The 22349-nt window shown below is 44.2% G+C and overlaps 1 protein-coding gene across 4 annotated transcripts in view; it reads right to left on the bottom strand.

Annotated features, from left to right (window-relative positions):
- The window catches only part of AXIN2 (axin 2), an 82597-nt gene that overhangs the window by 24705 nt on the left and 35543 nt on the right, over window positions 1-22349 (bottom strand). For all 4 annotated transcript variants that reach the window (XM_079965396.1, XM_079965395.1, XM_079965398.1 and 1 more), the window contains 3 exons: window positions 21147-22096; window positions 12191-12331; window positions 471-573 (listed from right to left, as the gene is read on the bottom strand). In XM_079965396.1, the coding sequence (XP_079821522.1) occupies window positions 471-573; window positions 12191-12331; window positions 21147-21970 (1068 nt within the window). In that variant the 5' untranslated portion in view covers window positions 21971-22096. The remainder of the gene's footprint in view (window positions 1-470; window positions 574-12190; window positions 12332-21146; window positions 22097-22349) is intronic.

Here is a 22349-nt window from a genome sequence, read left to right as displayed (position 1 = left end):
GTCTCACAAAAGTCTGGAAAGGACAGTGCATTCGGAATAGTTCAACTGCTTCGGAATAAAGTCTTTATCAGCGAATAATTATCAATGAAATATACATACTAGTGAAGATCACACTAGTGGGTATCACTGGATAATGTAGCTGCTGATGAAGTGATCTTTGATCTTTGTTTGACTCTGATACATATAACAAGTTGCAGTTACTTGTATATTTTGTGAGATGCGTTGTATTACACACACACACACACACACACACACACACACAGAGTTTTGAAGTGGCTTATTCGTATATTTTGAATGACATCATGCCGATTATATATTTACTAACAGTTATTAGCCAGCGTGTTGTGTTTGCATTTTGGTAGACTGCTATTTCTAGGGGCTTCTCTCTTCCCAGTTTTGCTTAGCACACTTTTAGGGCAAGTAAGTCTTGATGGGTTCTCTCTATCGCCTGAACAAACTCAAGTACTTACTGGAAAGTGAGGTAGAGAAACTTGACCGTTGGCCTTGACGCTCCGATGTATTTCCCGCTGGAGTTGCTTTTTGCTCCCGAGTCTGTATGGAGGGATCCCATCACTAGAAGTAAAGGGATACAAATTGTTATTTTTCAAACAAGGTACTCAGCTAAGATGCAATGAAACAAACATGGAAGCATCTCCCGCTGCCCAACAACAACAAAAAGGGTGCTTAAATAGGACTGGCTCAAACTCCAGCCCTGAAACTCCACCTCCTTCACTCATTTAAGAAAAGAGAATTTGACAGCCCTACTTCAGAGATTCTCGTAGGTGGCTGTAGAACAGAGAGGCAGGTTGCTGGGCTGAGTATTTGACCAATCTGCTGTCTTTTGCCCACAGGCCTACACAAACTTGGAGCTGGGCCTTCAGATAACTAGTCATGTGTTGCAGTCAAAACGGTTTCTTCCTCTTCCACAGTCAAACCGCTGAAAAATATTTATTCTTTTATTTACTTTAAGAGTTTATATATACTGCTCATCAACTGAATAATATTTGAGTCGTTCATAGAATATTATGTTTTTATATATGTTGGAAGTCGCCTAACAACAACAACAACAACAATTCTTATATTCTGCCTTTCCTCTTGAAGGACCCTAGACTGGCTAACAACACATCGTACAGATAAAATCAGAATGGTGGCATGATATTTATTCATTCCAGTACAAACAGATACATATTAAAACATTAGAAACCACGGACAAATTACATCCTCCATTAACTAGCAATGTATATTATTCTGAGCTTAGAATTAGTAGCCAGCAAATGCCAGAATAAACAGGAAGGCCTGCATAAAAGTTCATCACGGTTGGCATCCACCTCATTTTAGAGAAGAGGAAGTTCCTGAAACCAAGAGCCAACACAGAAAAGGCCCTCCGTTGGGTTGTCACACCCTGTGCCTCAACTAGCAGTAGCTTCACCAGAAAAGCCTGCTCCAATTATCTTACCAAATGAGCAGGTCTATACAAAAAGCAAGTGTTTCTTCAGAAATCCAGGCCCCAAGTTGCAGAGAGCTTATGCCTAAAGAAATCTCTATGTGCAAAAACAAAAACAACCCTGCAGGGCAAAATGACAATATGTTCTACTTCCTAACTTCTGCAATCTGGTTACTATGCCTCCCCCTCTTGATAATTTCTTTACTGAGTTTGCTCGTTTCGGTGTCTGTATATGCATGTAAATTAGGATACAAATAGGAATAAAAAGGCATATTGCAAACTGGAATATGGTTTTGCCTGCCAGCATACCACATCTAACTGGGGTCTTGTTACATATGGCGCACTGAAAACAGGAAGAACAGCTGCTGTTTGGTAGAGTGGTATGGCTTTTGTCCCTACTCCTTTTGTAATATGGAAAGCAGGAATTGTGGAATTTTCCAGTGGTGGGATCTGTAAGTCCCAATGTGGGCTGAACCTGTGAATGTGAACAGCCTGTGTTTGCCCCCTCTGTGTTTGTGTGCCTATGTGTAACTTAGGATGAAGACATGCAACATTTCAGAGCAATAGGGCCACTCTGTAATTTCCTCACTGCATTGAGCCTGAATGAATGTTTCTGCTCCAGGATCAATCTCAGGCTTATGGTTTGGTGTAGTTCTGTAGATCTGAAGCACAAGCCGGCTATGCCTGGTCTGACTGGCTGGCTCGTCATGAAGACTGCAACATGCAACTTGGCACAATCAATGAGAGACAGATGACTAAGCCAGAATTCTTTTCCTAGACAGGCCCACCTGGCACTTCAGTTGCAAAGCTAGGCTTGCTCCATGTCTGAGGGACATCCTTGGAAGGTCTCTTTTCACCCACTGCATGCCTTCACTGTGACTTTCATGGCTCTAGCCCAGGGATGGGGAACCAGTGGCCTTCCAGGTGTTGTTAGACTCCAACTCCCATCAGCTCCAGACAGCTGGCCAATAGTCAGGGATGATGGGAGGGGGACTCCTTCAAGATCATCTAGAGAGCCACTGGTCTCCCCATCTTTGCTCTGTCATTTAAGAAGGAAAGCCTGTACAATATACAGGTGTCTTTAAACACCTGTGTGTGCACCTAGGAACCCTGATCAATCAGGGAACCCCCCCCCACAACTTTTTAAAATGTGTGCATAGTAGCCAAATTTTGTGTTTGCTGCTGTGATAGGGATATCGCCTGCTTTTGTGCATGCATTACTGTTAGCCTAAATCCAAAGGATGTGCCATGGTTGCCTTTCTCTATAATCTTTATTGTAGAGCCTATTATTCCAAAAGTCATTGAGACTACATACTACATGAGTGTTAGTATAAATGAAAGCTGCCATACGTAAATTAGGGCTGCCATCCAGAATGCCATTTGAGCGAATTTTTTTGAAAATTGGTCAAAATGACTGGGAAAATGCATATGGGAACTGTTGATTTGGGGGGGGGGGCAAATTTCCTAAGGAATAGCTTAAAAACTTCATTTTGGGGGGATTTCACTTCTTGAAATATGGCAACCCTAGATAGGTGCTTTCTTTAAGGGTGTTCCAACACACAAACCTTTTTAGGCTCAGTCAATAGAGCATGAGATTCTTAATCTCGGGGTAGTGGGTTTGAGCCCCACATTGGGCAAAAGATTCCTCTGTTGCAGAGGGTTGGACTAGATGACCCTCATAGTCCCTTCCAACTCTGTAATTCTATGACTCTATGAATAGTAATGTCCTGCTGAACACAATTACACTTCAAGAAAAAAACAGTGCACTGGTTGCCAGCCCAATTTTTGTTGTTGTTGGACTTGAGCTCCCATCAGCCCCCACCTAGCAAGGTCAACAGCTAAGGATGATGGGACTCGTAGCCTGGGATCATCTAGAGGGCCATAGGTTCTCCATTTCCCAGCAAAGCTTTCCATGCATGTCCAGTCCCATTTCAATGCACTTTCCATCTGCGCTAGGCTGGGCCGTTCATATATTGACAACTGCACATGAGCAATGGATGTCCTGGACACCTGAACCACAAAATGGGCCAATGCATGCCATAGCTGCAGAAAACACAACCAGGGATACATGGAGCGCAGACAAGGGCTTTCCAAATGGCACACATATTACACAGATCAGGCCTAATATTTGTGGAAAGATCTGTTTTGTCTGACAAGGAGAAAGAACATGCAGACTTGCTGTGAAGGCATCCTTTATTTACTACAGAGCTTCAGATAAAAGCATTTGCCAGAATTTGCACCGGCCCTGCAGAACAACACCAGCTCCAAACAAACAGGATGCTCAGTTTCCCAAATATTTAACAGCCCCTGCATCACCCCACAGTCCATTGCGGGGAATCAATAAATAAATATTTCTAGACAGGGATGTGATCCACCTCTCCAAATTTTACTTGTAGATAGTAATAACTGATCAGTCACTAGGGGTTTCTTCTAGATAGCTTTATCTAGGCTGACTAGATAGTTCAAGCAATTTGTTTCTTCTACTCAGCCTTAACAGTCATCAATGGACAATTTCAAATTTGCATTCATTTAAATAATTCTGGCACCCCTGCTTCCCGGAAGAGGAAACAACCTTTTCACGTACACAAAGCATTTGCTCCCAACAGATGTGTAAATATGAATGGCTCTGTGGACGAATACTGGACGCTGTACCAAACAGCTATAAAGCAAATACATGCTGGGTTGTATGAAAGCTGCACAGTCCATCCAAATCAGCAATTGTGGGTTTGCTGGGTGAAAGAAAAAAACCAACCCCCAAGTCATTGCTCATTCGCCCACTTCCACATAGGCATGAGGTTTGTTCACCAAATTATTGTGGGCTGTGGAGCTTTTAAATGTAGCATTTCATTCGGAACTCTCAAAATTCTTTCTGAAGATTCACATCTGGTGAAAATAGTTTCATTGGGAGAGTGGACGTCTGTTCCTTTTGGCCTCCCCAAAAGCAAAAAGCAAAAAAATATATATCTGAATAAAGTAATTCCATGGGGCTACTTCTTGAGCGACTGGAATCTTCAGCTGGTGTGGAATGAAACAACCTGCTTCCTGACTGGGTGGATGAGGTGCTCATGGAACATTACAATTCCAACATTTGCATTGGCTACATGTTGTTTTCTGGAAGCAATTTAAGTGTCAGCTTTAATCTACAGAGGCCAGAATTCTTGAAGAGTCCAAAAGAGGCTGCTTCCACACATAAGAAGTTCCAACTACAGTCTTACACAACTGCCAGAAAGCACCCCCTTAGCAGTGTCATCTGGACAGCAAAGGTGTGGAGACTTGCCATGGCCAGCGGCTAAACATCTTTCCAAAGCATTATGCATTGTTTGCATTCAATCTTGGCTGGTGTTCCCTGTGGTCAGTGGAGCATTTTTAACATTTGTGCAATTTCATCTGCCTCCACCTTCCAAGAAATGGAGGAAACAAAGATGGCACCCAAATAGTTTGTGCTAACCATAGTTGAGAGCTTCCAAATGGAAGACAGGCAAACCACAGTTTAGTTACTTGTCTGCTTCCCCACCTGCTCAGCCCTCGGCTTTGTCACTCCCATTTCCACACAGTAGAAGCCTCTTGAGTGGCACAACAGTGCCCAAATCTGCAGTTTGCCAAACAAGCTGTAACCTTAGACAGCGAACACAATTGTGGTTTTCAAGTCAGCTTCATACCATGGTTTGACATCCTGGATTGCCACCCTCTTGACACAGCACTTTGTGAACAGGCAATGGCATCATTTTGAAATTCCTCCACGGCTTTCTCCACTGATGTTGATGAAGCTGTAGGGCAGGTGGTGGGAAGTCTCCACCCCAATTAGGCCCTGTAAGGCATTTTCCCCAAACCATGAGCAACAAGCCCCACACCAGACACCATATCAGGCATGGACACAGCAACCAAGAGGGGCTAAGCAGACACCAGGATTTGGCTGTGCTGCAGAAGTCCTGGTGGAGAAATCGCTTTGAGGTGCCTCAAGGGGAGTGATTCAAACATGGAACAAGTAAATAAATAGCCATAATGGGGAATGCAGGAAATTAACCAACCCCTGCCGAAAGCAGGGCTTGAAGTCACTGATCAGCACGGACTTGGGTCAACCTGGATCTTCCTTTGCAGCATAGCTTGATCTCAAGCCATGTTGCAAAGGATAAATGGGTTACCTGGAATCATGGAGACATCAAGTGATGGATAGGTGGGCAGCCCTGCCCACTGTGGGTGGGTAAATCCAGGATCTGGCCCGTCACCTAGAGGTGGTTATCCAGGCTGTAGAACAACCTTCCCCAACCTTACATCCCCTGACGCTGCTACAACGCAGCCTCTGTGATCCCCAGGCAGCATGGCCAAAGGTCAAGGACGATGAAGGTTGTAGTTCAACAGTATCTATGGGCACATGGTTAGGAAAGATTGCTGTAGAGGAGCGATCTCATTCAGGTTTCAAGAGCTGAGGTGTATACTTCTAAGGCTGGTGAGAAAAATGTGCATTGTAAGATGGTGTGTTCCTATTCTGATTCTCTAGCAGTGATGCATGGGTTTGTGAAAAAGCCAGCCTCTTCACTTTATCTGACCCTGAAACGTGTGGCTTATGTCTGCTACTAGAGTAGGTACAGGCTCCCTTCTTTGCTAATGCTGAACTTTGGTGTGGTTTGCTTAGATTCTAAGCCAGAGGCAGTCAACATGGCATCCTCCAGATGTTGTTGGATCACAGCTCCCATCATCTCTGGCCTTTGGCCACGGTAGCTGAGGCTGCTGGGAGTTGTAATCCAACACCCTCTGGAGGATCCCATACTGATTACTCCTGCTCCAAGTCTTAGAGTCAAACAGAGTTTGACCTTTGGATCCTTTGTAGGACTGCAATGGGAGAAAGCCCCAGTGAACTCCACAGAGCTTACTTCTGAGCAGACAAGTAAAAGATCACACTATTAGGATTTTTCTCGTCAACTTGAACTGGAATTACTTGGCATACAGCAAAAATACATATGCAACATTTGGACAGACGAAACAGCATGTCGCAAAAACAATTCACATGGCTTGCTCAAGTAAGAGACAGCTGCACCATCAACCAGGAGGAAGTTTGTTCTCCCTTCCCAGTTTGCTACATTTGTTCTTTAGGTTCTGCCAAGAAAGCTGCTGGACAACCAAGAAAGAAACATCGCGCAAACACCTCTTATGTCTTCACTTAAGCTCCAGTGGATGCAGAAATGAAATGCCAGCCATAAATCTAAGACAGGCTAGGATCCCATTCCAAGTATCCCAAAGGGGAGGAGATGCAAAGTTTAGCTCTTTGAAGGCAAAAGCATCCTAGCAGTTTTTGGACTGTCAAGTGTATTTGAACTGTCAAGTGTATTGAATGTGGCAACTCCATCAAGGCAGAGGCAGGTGGGGAGGCTGTTTTACCAAATACATGCTGTTTAGATGCAATTGCATACCCCCGAAGCTTCAGTCAAGAATGACCCATGCTCCATATCAACAGAGTTTCACACAGAGGCAGATCTCTTTGCAAGAAAGAACTTGCCATCTAAAGGAGCAAGAGGTGGCAAACCTGTGGCCCGTTGAGATGCTGTTGGGACTCCCATCTCCCAACAGCCCCCAGCCAACATGGCCAGTGACTGGGGATGATGGGAGTTGCAGGCCAGCGACATCTGGCGGCCCCCGCAGGTTCCTCACTCCTGCACTACAGCCTGACAGAGGAATAGTAGACAAGGGATGAATGAGAGCCACTTGTATGGATAGGACTGGGTAGTCCTAGCAGTGTTGCAGCACAAGCAAAGTCAAATAATGAGCAGTGCATGGGGATCCATAGGAAATCATACGGCTTGCCTGTATGAGGTCCTGTGTTTAGTCCTTCGCAACTCCATTTAAATGATCTCAGGCAGCAGCTCTGAAGCCATGAAGTGCTGCTGCCAGTCTGGGCTTCACTCTGTATAAAGCAGGCATAGGCAAACTTGGTCCTCCAGATGTTTTGGGACTACAACTCCCATCATCTCTAGCTAACAGGACCAGTGGTCAGGGATGATGGGAGTTGTAGTCCCAAAACATCTGGAGTTTGGGGGTGCCTGGTATAAAGCATCATATGTCCAGTTGTTACTGAATGCTACCTAGTGGGGTGGAATGGTGAGCCAGGGGAAACATGGAAACGTAATGCTTTCCCTTCCACTAACTGCCTTTTTTCCCTATGTGATGCTTTATTAAATAGATTCTGAGGATAGAAACACCAAAAGCTTGGTGCCACAGTTGGGCATTTTCTTACTTGGCTTTATTTTGTCTCATTTAGGGAGCATCTTCCTTGCGATAAGGGAAGGTGCTCTAAATGGAAACTTACCAATACACATTCACTACGAGTCCACCATGATGCACAGCGGCAGTCTAAGTGTCCATGTGGCACTCCTCTCCTATTCATTGAGGCCTCCCCGATTAGCCCGAATGTTGTGAGTGCTCCCTAACACCACAATTTGGGTAAATGAGGGTGTCCTCTTAATTGGCTCACTCAAACAAGCAGCTATCTTGGTTGCGGGGGATGGGGGGTGGGAGATGTTAATTACAATTAAATAGAAAGGGCTGGCGAATCTCATTTTAAAAAGAAGGGTGGCGTTACTGAACAGCCCTGAGAAACGGAACTGAGAATCGTAATGAGGGCTTGCAACAAGCTTCCTAAACTCCGTTTCTTGGGTATTTAAAATAAAAGGGCATTGAAGGAAAGTAAGAATCCATAACGCATTAAATACAGAAAAGACGGGCAGCTGGTGCTTGAATTTCAAGTCTAACAAGGGTAGCCAAGAAGATCAAGTGAGGTTACAAGGGAGAGAATTCTTGACTTTTATTTTTGGCTCAAGCCCTGTTTCAGCCAAAGGTTCACAGGGTGGGCTTAGCCAAGTTTCTGCCTGCCTGCCTGCCTGCCTGTCTCTCTGCCATCTAAAAAAAACGAGAACAATGGCGGCTGCACCTCATAAGGTAGCTGCAAGATCACAGAAAAAGAGAATGTGCAAAGCATTTTTACAAGCTGAGTCAGAATGGCACAGAAGTGTTGGACCTGAATGAGCGAGGTCCTGCCCAGCCATAAAGCTCATCTGGGTAAGTCTCAATTTATCAGGATAAAATATATTGTAGGAGTTGGTGTGAGGCTAAAACAGCATCACCTCATAGATACCATGCTAGTTCCTTAGAAGATTAGCGGAACCCAGAGCTGATACAGAAAAAACATATCTAAGGGCTGTTGCCAACCAAGTAGACCCATTGAAATTAGAGTAGACCCATTGAAATTAGCAAACCTAAGCTAGCTATGTTTGTTAATTTCAGTGAGCCTGCTCAGAGTAGGACCAACATTGGGCACAACTCTAAGCCAACAACAAAAACCAAAGGTCACTGACTGAATGCATCTCGACAAAACTGAAAACATTTTAAAGTGTTTTAGGATAAAATGCTATCCAAAACCGGCGCACAATTAATACTGCTGCCTAAAAAGAAAAACAGGGAAAAAGATACAACTTCTGATGTCCATGTTAATCCAACCCCCCTCCCTTCTCCAGAAGCACAGTATTTGTGCTAGATTTCCTGGTGTGCATGTGTTTTAAATCCAACTCTGGGCTGAAGAACAGCATAGTTTTAGGCACTGAATAGCACAGTTTAATTATAAACATTTTAGCTAACCAGTCTGGTACTAAGCCAATCTGTTTCTGGGGAAACACTAGTTTTGAAGTCTTCTTTCCAGTCAGCTGCCATTTAAGCTGAGCCAATTATCTTAGCCTTTTGACTTAGATGTGCCTGACCTAACCTGAATGTAGTTTCACTGCTTCTTTTGAAATATCAGACTCTGTGCGCATATGCATTCACTCCCATCTTCATTTGGCAATGGCTCTGAAACGGAGCCTCTGATCTTGCCAACATCAAAAGCCTGGTTTGTAAGATAAGGTAATATTTGAAGTTTGCTCAGCAGTATTCCCCTGTGTCCAAAGTAAATCCATAAATAAGATATAACCAAATAATAAAAAGTCCCCCTTTCGTCTCTCCCTCCCTCCCTCCCTCACCCCTTCCCTCCAATCAAGAAATGGAAATGTGAATTTGCCTGGGTGCTTTGTGGCTAACACCAAAAAGGGGCAGATTAAACAAAAACGCAACATTGATCCTTTGGGTTAAATGTAAGTTCAGGAAAAGGGGGGGAGAAGGATTGTGTGCATTTTCTTTGCTGGGAATGCCACCTGGGGGCCACCATGAAAACAAGAGACCAGATCATACCGGCTTTTCAGATGTCTGTGTGTTCTGTTGTCTGATTTGCACCCCACCAAAGCCATTGCACACACGCACGCACACAGTATAGTGGTGCATTGCTGCACAAATTTGTTGGCACGGAAGCTACAGGAAAAGTGCGACGAAACCATGCCCCTACATCATCAAAGGTGACAAATGAACCACAACAGCAGCTGATTTCACTTTTCTCCCAACATCGCTCCCCTCCAAAAGCAAAAAGAAAAGAAAAGAAGGCGGCTTGAGCGGGAACACGCCGCCCTCCCCGCTTTCCTCCCTTTTGCTCAAGTTTCTCTTTCATACACCCATGGCAGGGAAGGAAATTCAAACACAAAAACAACTTGGCACACGTGCTAGTGTTACCGCAGCTTGCAACAGCTGTTGAAGCCTATCAGCGTGCTCTGCTTCTAGGAGTTTACAACACTGAGACGCCACAGAGCTGGAAAAAGTGTGTGTCCCACTTTCCTCCCCCCCCCCTCTCTCTCTCTCTCACACACACACACACAAACTCCTCAGTCGTTTGGAGACAACACCACAGGAAATTCAAACCTTTCCAAAGGCTTCAAGAGGGTTGGGAAGGGGGAGTTTGGGATCAGTTTTCAGCAGGAACTGGTTAAATGCCTTGAGTTTTTGCAGGTTGCTCTCTAAAGCCATATAACCATTCTGGGCCCTATTGAAATCCAGGTTGGCTCCCCGCCCCGCCCCCCCTCCGGCCTGAGCACCACCACCACCTCCACAACACCCCCACTCCCCATATCTTGAAGCTCCCAGCAGTTTAATCAGGCAAGCTTCCCTTGCTCCTCACAGCCTGTACTGGCTATTGTTATGGCAGGAAAAAACAGCCAGGCTCCTTTCATGCCCGGCTTTATGGGGAGCTCCTATTCACTTGTTCAAGTAAATTTCAAAGCAGCCTGCTACCCTCTTATCCCCTCTAAGCTCCCCTAGACTAACAATAGGCTGAAAGCGATTCAGTTAAGCCTTTCATCCAGCATGCACTTTATTTCTCACTCAGTGCTCTCATCTGTAGAAGGCCCCACAATTGGCATTGCTGTGAAGAGAGGGTATAATCCTAGCCCTGCTCGTCCCAAGTGACCCAACACTGGTCCAGAAATGACTAACCCAGTGAATGCTCTGTTGACACACCGAGCACATATACAAACCGCAGCCCAGCTGGCAAAGAGAAATAAAATAGTGATGCAGCTTTTTAAGAAAATGCAAGGCCGATGTTGTTCAACGAGAAAGCGGGGTAAGGCAGGAATGGGTTTCTTCTTTCTTCCATAAAACCATTTTTTTAAAAAAAGTGCTGCACACATATTAGAAGGAGGGTGGATAACCAAGTCTGCACTATTTTATATCTAGAGACTTTTTTATTTTAAAAAGTGCATATTCTTCCCCTGCCACCAAAAGGATTACAAGGAATTGCGAAGCGTTTCCTTCCACCTTCAAGGTTTCCAAACCACCATGGGTACACTAACAGTACAATCCTGTTACTCACAAGTTAAGTCCTACTGTTTTGGGTTGGAATTGCTTCCAGATATGTGCATGCATGGGAAGCAGAACTAAGCATTTCAAGTTAAGACCTTGGGAATTGTGTGTGTGTTTGTGTGCATATGTATATCAATGCTAAGTTAAAACCAGGCTACTTTGCACTCCCCAACCCCAACCTGCCTCCAAAAAGCGTTCCTTCTACTGGAAATAAAGAATATGCTCCCCTATCCTCACAGCACTTTGGGATATTTAGAAATGAAGTCCAATCTCTCTACCCAGCAGCAGGAAGAGGAATGCAACATGAAGTAGAGGTGGGAGAGAAAAACCATTGACAATGTACGTAGTTGCCCTTGTACATAGTTGTATGGCTAAAGCAGATTACAACAGAAAACTTCTTCCCATTTCCTTCTCTGTAGAAGACCACAAATTTTACAGCACAGATTGTTCCTCCCATCCTTCTCCCAGATACTAAGGAATAATTGTCATCACATTCCAAACAGCCTCCACCCTCTTACAGAAGTAAAGTCAGCCAGGTTCAGCCCAAGAAGGCTGTTGACTCTTTGGGTCAATAGAGCATCGCTCCTAAGTTCAGCAGCTAACCTCAGAAAGCACCGCCTAGAGGAAGCAATTCCTTTTTTTACGACTGTTAATTAGATAATAAGACTACACCTAGTCCTAAAAAAGACAAGGGCTGGGGCAAAATTGTGGCTATGGGGACGATTATGGATACATCCCATGGGTAAAAGGCTGGATTTCTAGTCCTACTGGGAGAACAAGGTTGTTCACCTGAGAGTTGGGTGAGAATACCTGCAAAGTGATGGAAATGAGAGAGTCATTTCCTACCATTGCGTCAAAGGCATACACACTGTGCTCAAACCATACTCCTAGTTTATGGCAATATGGTGGGTAAAGAATCCATCAGAAATATAACTGGGTAGCAAAATTTTAAACAGAAAATTAAAGCAGAGATCATGGTCAGGTAGGATTCTTTTAAGAACCAACAGTTTTTCAAAAAATTCAACCAAGGGAAATACTTACACGCTACTGTCCGTCATAGACATGGAGTCATCAGTCAGAGCATCACTAGATATTTCGCTATCATTTGCACTGGTGGCAGGAGCAAAGACATAGCCAGAGTTCACATGGTAAGGGTTAACAGGATCGTTCCTCTTAAAGGACCTAGAGACAAGCAAAAAGTGAAAGCTCAGTTACTCTTCCATGAACTCAGGAAATACACACATAAAAAAGCCAAAGAGCAATGAGCTAAGTTATATATGTGCACACAAGACTAACTAAATGACTAATATTCTCAATGCTTGGAAGTAACTCAGTCAACTTCAATGGACCGCTTATAAATAAGAAGTGTTTAGGATCACGGCCTTCATTTTCCACCCACCATAAGCAGCTGGCTAACCAGCATGTGATCTGCCAGAAGTATCTGTAATATATAGGAGAAATAAACCCATGCTACTAAATCCTTGTTTACCTGTGTAGGTCTGTGTTCACAGCATACCCATTTGTGTATAATAGCTTTCATTGTGCTGTGTAGATGGAATGGAAGCAAAGCAAGTTGTTTGTGTACATTGGGGTGGCAAACATGGTGAATCTCCAGATGTTGATGGACTACAACTCCCATCATCCATGACCATTGGCCATGCCGGCTGGGGCTGACAGGAGTTGAAGAACAGCAACATTTGGGAGCCAAAGGTTCCCCATTCATGATCTACAAAGTCACTGAGTATTTTAAAGCCGTCAGCTGTCATACAGTTTTAAAATGGTGGATTCATGAAATCCCTTGTTATGGCACCACACAAAAAAGTATCATGTTTTCTCCTGTTGTTCCACCAAAGAGAAGAGGCAGCATAAATCCTCCATCACTATTTTATCCTCACAACAACCTTATGAAGCAGGTTAGACCAGGCTTCCTCGGGCCTCCAGATGTTTTGGCTACATCTCCCATGATCCCTAGCTAGCAGGACCAGTGGTCAGGGATGATAGGAATTGTAGTCTCAAAACATCTGGAGGGCCGAGGTTGAGGAAGCCTGGGTTAGACTGAGGGATCACAGAACTGTAGAGTTTGAAGGGATGCTGAAGATCATCTGGTCCAACAAAGGAATATGCAGCTGTTCCATATGGGGATCAAACCTGCAATCATGGCGTTATCAGCACCATGGTCTAACCTCACAACAACCCCACAAGGAAGGATAGAGGCCAGTCCTAGGTCACCAGTGAGCTTCATTCTTGAGTGGGGACTTAGACCACAACCTCCTTGCTTTTAGTCCAATATACCAGACTAGTGGCAAGACTCACAAGGAAGGCAATATTGTGAACAGATCCAGCTTGTCTCGGATACTCCCACATAACAAACTGAGATTCAGAAACAACTACCAAGGTCTCCATGTGGTAGAGAGAAAACTGTCCTGCCACAACACTCTAGCCATCAACACTTTTACAGTTTTCACAATCCTACACGTGCCTGTCAAAAAGTAAGTGAGTTCAAGGATGCTTACTCACAGGTAAGTAGGAATAAGATTGGAGCCTTAGTGATCATGCAGGGCCTATCATGAATATTTTGACAAGTTCCTTTCTAGGTTTGTTCTACTCCCTAACATTTCGAATTGGGCTAGGATCTCCTCACAAAAACACTCAACTCCTACTTTCCCACACCAATGTGTCTTAAACCCAAATACATGTGCATTGTTATTCCTGGTCCATCTGCAGCAAGGATGGGGGAAATGTGGTCCTCCATAAGCTGCCGGACTACAATTCCCATTATCCTTGACCATTAGCTATGAATGATGGGGCTAATAGGAGTGGGAATCTAAGATCTACAGAAAAGGGCAATGCAAGATTTTAGACAAGTGAGCTAGGGCCAGGCAGTTAAGAACAGCAGCTGAATGCCCTGAAACTGAATCTTTACCATGCACTCATCAAGTGGCCTTAAAAGCATATTTTCTTCCTTCCTTCCTTCCTTCCTTCCTTCCTTCCTTCCTTCCTTTCCTTCCTTTCCTTCCTTCTCTCTCTCTGCCTCAAATCTGTGCCAGCAGTACAAGACAGTTGTAATGGCTAGAGCAGGCATAGGCAAACTCAGCCCTCCAGATGTTTTGGGACTACAACTCCCATCATCCCTGACCATTGGTCCTGTTAGCTAGGGGTGATGGGAGTTGTAGTCCCAAAATATCTGGAAGGCAAAGTTTGCCTATGCCTGGGCTAGAGCAAAGTTTCCCAAACTTGCGTCTCCAGCTGTTTTTGGACTACAACTCCGATCATTCCTAGCTAGCAGAACCAGGGGTGATGGGAACTGTATTCCAAAAACAGCTGGAGACCCAAGTTTGGGAAACTCTGAGCTAGGGTGAAGTGCTTAAGGAAAAAGTGGTAAATATTATTAAGTGCCCGCAGTATTTTCAGGTTATTTTCAGCTCTGGATTCAAAAGGTCCCCAAGCATGTCAAATTAACAAATATAACTTCTACAGATGGTCTTATCTCAAAATGGTTCGACTGACATCTTATTTCAGAGGATGCTGCAAAAGAAAGTGTGGCCCTATATACAGAGAGCTCTGCATTGGTAAAGCGATAATAAGGGGATAATAAGTGAAGAGCAATCTTTTCCAATCCAAATCACAGAGGGGAGTAAATTTCAGTTTTGTATCCCCACCAAGTTGGTCCAATAAAGGGAGCCATTATGTAGGACCAACAAGGCAGCAACATAACAATTTATGGCCTTTGCCAACCTGCTACCTTCCAGATGTTTTGGACTACAACTCCTATCAGCCATGGTGCCTGAGGAAGAAAGGAGCAAGGAGTCCCAAACATCTGGAGGGCATCAGTTTGGCAAAGGGAGACCAATAGGGATGGACACCTGTGTTTTATATTCTGTACCCTAATCACCATGGACTATTAAAGACTAAATTAGGGATTGACAAAACATTTACAGGATTGTGATCACTGCTCTCAGCCAAACGTTTTCAGAAGGCCTTGTTTATATAGACAGCACCACCTTTAAGCACACAGAATCCAAACGCCTGGAATCCAGACTAAGTTTGCCAGATGTTCCTCATTTCAAGCCATCACCCCTTACTCCAGATGCCTGCTCTACAGAACATTAAAAAGGGACACCCCTTATTCGACCACTTCCATAACATTCCACCGAAGAGACATCACAGAGGCAGACCACATCCCTCATTCTGAAGAAATTCAGCTTGGCAACTCCGATCCACTCAGGCTCCCATGGCCTGCTGTTTGTTCAATTCTAAGACAGTCACTTGCTCAAAATTGGAGTCACTTGTGAGCAACTTGGGAGGCGCAGGGTGGAGGGAGGGAGAGGGAGAGGGAGAGAGGGAAGGGAAGTCTTTCTTTAAGGCCTAAACATAAAAGAGAAAAACTTTTGGGTTTTGTTATTTAAAAAAAACAACCCACCAAGCCACTTGCAATGAGATCGGAGGAGGCATCAGGCCTGAGTTAAGTGAGCAGCCTGGTAGTCTTAATGAAAAGCAGCACTTCCCCTAGTAGTAGTATTCTGGTCCCTTTGTTTCCATTTGCCCCGGTTACCCACTTTCGACCTCTTCAGTAGTAGTCTTCACTCAGTTCTCTCACAAACAAGTCCTCCCACCCTCCCCTTAACTCCCCTCCTGCTGTGTTGCATTCCTCCATTTCACTGGCAAGGGGAAAACATGAGCCCTTGCGAAGGCTTAAGCAAAGAAAGGGGCTTGGGAAGGGGAGAGAGAGAGAGAGAGAGAGATGGAGGGAGAGACAGACAGACAGCCCTCTTCAAGTTATGACGGCAAACAGCATGACTGAAGTTCTAGGCCTCCACATCTCAAGCTGGCCTTTGCAGGAGGCCTCGCTGCAAAAGACTCAGGTATTTAAGCGCAGCTGGGAACACATTCTTTCCCAAAGCACACAAAGATATTTCAGTGGGAAGATCAAGACATTCAAAAGATGAAGGAAGGGAGCAGGGAAGAGAAAAGAAAAGAAAGAAAGAATGGGAGATAACCAAAGAGTGACAGAAGACTGGGGGGGGGGGGGGATCAGATCCTTCAGATCTTCAAGACAGATCAGCCCCACATGTTTCCAGTTGAAAGTTACTCTGAAAAGGGGGGGGGGGGAAGCAAGGGGAAGCAGCATCCAAATGTTGTACCTTTAAAAAACAAAAACTTATCTATGTTTGTAAAGTTCCCGTGACATTCTTAAGGCAGCTATTGGGTTTTTTTTTGGTCTTTCAAGGAAGTGGGGTGGGAGTGGGGGAAGGATAAAGGCTTTACTTTTTATTACTGTCCTTGAAACAGCTTCATGTCCTGCTCTAACAAAACGCAGGCCCATTAGGGCTTATTGTTGTAAGGTATCTGGTTGCAAGATGCTCGCCATCTGTACAGAACCAAGCCTGCTCCTTAAGTGGATCCTACAGACCTTCCTTTTAAAGTGCATGTCATGCTGCTACGTCCTTAATCGTGCCGCCTGTTAGTTTATGTTTACATGTCATCCCTATGGGAAGGTTAAGGGGAAGCTCTTCCATACTGTAAGGCAGCCACGAGAGAGAGAGAGAGAGAGAGAGAGAGAGAGAGAGAGAGAGAGAGAATATCTCCAAAATCTTTTTGGAAGAGCTCAACTTCCCAAGCTATGCCGAACTTTTGGAAAAGTCCTGCTCCAAAGTTCAACGGATCTATAAATCACCTTAAACTAGTCAGCAGAAACTCAAAGCACAAGAAATTACCAAGACATTTAGCTAGCAAAATGCCATTCCCCCACTCCTCAGAACTTATACAATCATATCATTAAACAATAAATTTCTTTTTATTTTTTTGCCCAGTTAAAACAGATCTGTACAGAAAATCCCCACATACATTAAGTAAACCAATTAGGGATGTTTTCATAGCCACTTTTTTTTAAAAAAAAAGAAAGATCTTGACCACACTACAAACTTAATTGTAGCCAGATGCTATCAAGCTGCCTTAAAGGAGTTTTAATTCCTGTGTGAAGCAGAGTCTCCGGTGTAAATTTCTACATGGACTCTCTTTTTCTCTCTCTCAAAAAAAGTGCCTCCACAGGACACAATACTGACAAATGTTTTCCACAATCATGTAGCAGTTCCCCTTCAGCTTCAAGGAGAATGTCTCAAGTTTCTCAAACTACTACCACTTATACTGATAAAAATGGTACTTGTTTGTCACTCCCTGTGCTGTGTTGGGGAGCAAGCCTGTGTCATAGACAAAGCACACAGAACTTATCTTTCCAGGTGTCTTTTGTGGGTAGCCCTGCAATAAAACCCCCCAAAAACCCAACAACACCCTGAACAGCACAGCTGTTTTCTCCTCTGGGATTAGCCTCTAGCCTTATAAGTAGCCTCAGATCTTGGTTTTTCAACCAGAGTAATGGAAAGTCTATACAGGGAGCCTTGTAAATTAGGAAGCTAAGCTTTGCTGCACTGCAGTTGGCATTCCACAGGTGTTCAGGTGGGTTATCAGAGGTATATGAAGAAAGCTCTGGATTGCTCTCACTGCTGTTGAGAAAACATCGTGTGAATTTTCAGCCACATTGTCTGGCAAATGGTTTTTGGTCAGAAACATTGTGTTTATAATTGTCAGGGGAAGCAAATATGTAGCTTTCATCACACTACTTTGCCAAATAAACAAAACAAAACAAAAACCCGATTGCTTGGTGTGTGCAAGCACACACACATGTACACATTTGTCTTTCTCCCCTCCTGGCTTAATTTTATTATGATAACTGAAGCCATCTCGGTTCCAACACCTTCCCCCACAAATAAGTGCCAATCTGCAAAAGTGGGCCATCTGCTAGCTATAGCCCCATGTGGTGGGAAGGCGAGCTTCACTAACTTTACAAGAGAAAACTTAACAGCAGAGAGGCTACCTTATTGGCTGCTATGGTATATGAGTGTGCCGTAAGAGGGCAGTTTTGTGCACATTAACTTTTGTGTGATACATTCAGAATCCAATGTAAACAAAACTTTTTTTCAATTTCACTTTTGTTGCACTGAACTGCTGAAAGTGGAAGAGCATCAAGATCCTCATTCCAAGGAAGCAATTAATACACAAAGCAGCCCTGAGAAAGAGGGGAAGACACCTAAACCAAGTCCGAAGTGTTTATTTTGACTCGGGGAAATCCCAAATTCATAAAAATACCTTATAACACATACAGCATGAGGATGTGATTGGGGTAAAGAAAGTGTGTTCGCCAAACCTAACCTAGGAGCAGAAAACAGCCAGGGGAGGGAGACAAATAGGCTTCACACTCCTCATTAAAGATTACATGCTAAAAACAACCTCCAATTAATATTTTTTTTAAAAGTTTGGTTACCTACAGGTCCGGAAAGATGAAGACACATTGCAGACACCAGCCAAGGGGAAAGGGGATTCACTTGTCAACTGCTAGCAGACTAGGCAAATAACAGCAACTCATCCACAAGCTGAGAAAACTACTGGACTTTAATATCTTTGAGACAGGAGGAGAAGCAATGTCTGGTGACCACTGGCTTGGGGGAAAAGGCTTCTCAGCTAGTTCCCTTTGGTAACAACAATGAGATTCTAGTCCAGAAATTGCTAAGAGCAGCACCTCTAAATGGCAAAGGACTTGGCAGCCTTTACTGAGACCATGCCTACCCTCCCCTATGGGATATTATTCCCATTTCATAGCTGAGGTACTGAGTCTGAGACCTACCGACTTGCCAAAGACCACACAAAGTGTCCATGGCAGGCAGCAGTGGAACTGGAACCCAGGTTCAAGCCCAAGCTCTCAGTTCAGTTAGATACAAGAATCCAGTCAAGGAGACAAAAAAAAAAAAAAAGGAGAAGCAACTTCTTGCCTTTTTGGAGAACAGCGCAGCACAAAGTACATATCTGCTTAAAAGGAAGGTTTTCAGCATAAAATCATAGAATTGAAGGGTTGGAAGGGACCCTAAGGATCCTCTAGTCCAACCCCCTACAATGCAGTTGCCCCATACAGGGATCGAACTTGCAACCTTGGCATTATCAGCACCATGCTTCAACCAGCTGAGCTATCCAGCTCCATCAATATATGCCTAATCAAAAGCATGCATGAATTGGGTGGGCTGAAGGTTCAAATGAAGTTTCCTCATCTGAACAGAAAGTTACCTGCTTGGTGTTTTTCAGAGTGGCACTGACATTAATAGCTCCATGCCTTCTGCCACCTCAGTGTCAACAGAGTTTAGACATGCCAATGCCTTCTACAATGTCATCTCAACTTGGGGAGAGTGTTAGGTGTGTGCAGGGGTGTGTGTGTGTGTGTGTGTGTGTGTGTGTACACACACAACCCCCACCACCACCACATATACACATGCATAAACACATATAAACACTGTTTGATCTGGGCAACAGCAAATATGGTTGTCAGGCTCATGCAACTGGTACAGTTCAGAGGTTGTGAAAGAAAATTGGCTTGCTAGGGCTTCAAACTTGAAAACTTGCCTTTACCACAGAAAGATACTGGGGCAAACAGAGGCTTGAGCAAGCATATACCTCCACAGAGATTAAAATAAATGGGTAACACACACTGATGCCATTTGTACAGCCAAGAACTAGAAGAAGCCCCTCGCCTATCTGGAGCCCCCGCAGATTTGCCCTGGTGTGAGTGAAAGCCAAATTAGAACCAGCTGCCTTTCCAAACCTATCGCTGGAAAAAACCATAAACACTGCTGCAAGCTAGAAACACAACAGATGCAATTCAAGAACCCTCCTCTTAGAGGCAGGCCATAGTTGAAACAAGCTGAAAACAGAAGAGATGCCTGAAGCCCTTTGATGTCCCATGAATCACAGAAACACTCACAAAAATTCCTGTAAACCAGATGTCAAATACTTACCAGACTGAGAAAGAAACTCCCAAAGCAAGAGAGAGAATACACAGAACAGAGGGGAGAGGGAGAGAGCAGGTCCTTCTGCTCTATAGATCCTTGTTCAACCAATTCCCATTTATGAAGGGGAAAGGGAGGGGAGAAAGAGAATAAGGTGTCAGAAGATTATAACACTCTGTCACGATTAAGATAGAGAAAGAATACGCTGGTGTTGCCATTTTGTAAGAAACTGGTCTTGCCCACTTTCATCAGCCTATGCCACCAAAGAAGGGTCTCATATCACTGTCCTGGCGTACTGAATTGGGAATAGGACCACCTTTTAATGCAGCTTGAATTCCATTAACTAGGATCAATGTCAGTCAATGTCAGTCAATGGTAGAGTGCATGCTAAAAGGCCTAGGTTCATCTCCAGGTCAGGATAGGAAAAGTTCCTGGCTGAAACTCTGAAGAGCCACTGTCAGTCACTGTAGACAGTTCTGAGCCTGAGAAACCAAAGGTCCAACTCAGTTCCTATATACCTGGAGCACACACCTCTTTTACTCAGCGGTTGGAATTCTGCCCCTAACACTAATGTCCCATACCTGAAGCCATCTCATTGGCCAAACAGATTTCCTTTGGCTTAAAGACACGATAGCAAGCCACACAAGGTATTCTCCAAGAATACATGTGTTTCATGTCTCCTTGTAAGTTACAAAGTTCAGTCACACGGGCTCGTTCCATCATCACATAATTGCTTCCCATTTTCTATATGTAATCCACATATTTCGACACTAGCTGGGGATGAAGCTGGCAAACTAGTATTTCATTACTCATTCACATGCCTAGATGGTGCTCTTCCCAGCTCCTCTTAATGTGGTTTAAAGTGGTAACAATTAACGCATGTCTCAAAGAACAAGAGTCGCTTTGAAGTTCTTTTTTGATGTCTAAGAGAGCTTTAGGAACTGGTGGGTCTTAAGAACCACAATGTACTGCTTTCTTTATTATGGAGAAAGACAGCCCTCCCCACCAAGCCAGAAATAAATGCCAAGTTGTTAAGGTTCATTAAAAAAAAAAGTATCGTTGCCAAAATCTACTCCAAAGGACAAGCATGTGCACATATACCCACTTTGCAAGATTTGTTTAAAGGAGCAACAGACTCTCGAAAAGTCATTCAAAGCAAGTTATCTTACCTGAACCCATTCTCCACAGTTTCTGTAGCCCGGACACTTGCTGTAGCCCTCAATGCCTTACTGGATAGCCCTAGCACGGATGGCAAAAGTTTGTTCTTAAAGTCTGCACAGCTCCACTCCTCTTCTTCATTCAAGGTAGGGAGATAGCCACAGTCAACTTTTAAGCTCCCCAGTCCATTGCTGTTAATGTAAGCAGGATTTTCTCCCCCACTCCTTACATATTCGAGGTATATATCAGAAGTTAAAAACATCTGGTAAGCATTTTCCTCCATCACTGTCTGAATCTCAGTCTGTGCCTGATCAAACATTATAGAATCGATCTGCTGCTTCTTGATATTATCCCTTATGTAGGTCTTAGTGGCAGGCTTGAGCTGTTTGGAGACAATGCTGTTGTTCTCAATGTACCGTTTGTATATAGCTTTGGCTACTCGTAAAGTTTTGGTATCCTTAAGGTCCATCTGCCTGAAGCCATTGCAGGCAAACCAGAAGTCCAAAGTATCCACACATTTTTCTCTTTCCAGGAAGGTCCGGAAGAGATAGGCACCATCTTGATCCCCTAGTAAGGAATGCAGGGATTTGGTCCATCGTGCTAGAGGAGAGTCTGGGAATGCGCTGCCTTCTGGCTCCCCAAGGCCATCTTCATTTCTCCTTGGCGTGGAAGAAACTGACATGGCCTTGAAGCTTTGGTTTTTCATGGCAAACAAAGTGGCAGCCAGGTGGCATGGTGTCTCTCCTTCTTCCCCTGGTACAGGGGGGCGTGGGGCATCTTCTCTGAAGCTGCTGCTGGGGTCTGGGAGGTGAGTCAGCAATGCTGCGCTGCTCATGGTTCCGGGAGTCCCTTCTGGCTGGACTTTTTCTTTTTAAGTTCCTCAGTAATCTGTCTGTGTGTTGTCTCTCTCCCTCTCTCTTTTATTCCTCAAGTCAGCAGGGGATTCTTCAGAGTCTTCTCTCTTGAAGGAAAAAAAAAAAGGAAAAGAAAGAGGGGGGGGAAGTATTGATCTAATCAAAACCAGATCCACCCAACATCAAAGACAAAAAGTAAACAGGCTTTTCAACTCTTCACATTAAAATAAAGAGGCAACCGCAGCTATCTGCAGTGCTAATCAAAAGTATCAGATACGCTTTTCAAAGAGGAAGATTGAACTCTGGGCACACTTTTAACTTTGGTGTGGAGGGAGCAAAAGGAGTGGGGGCGGAGGCAAA

Source organism: Podarcis cretensis, assembly GCF_951804945.1.
Source record: "Podarcis cretensis genome assembly, chromosome: 2".
Taxonomy (NCBI): domain Eukaryota; kingdom Metazoa; phylum Chordata; class Lepidosauria; order Squamata; family Lacertidae; genus Podarcis; species Podarcis cretensis.
The sequence above is the reverse complement of the archived record's forward strand: the minus strand, read 5'-3'. Positions and strand labels throughout refer to the sequence as shown.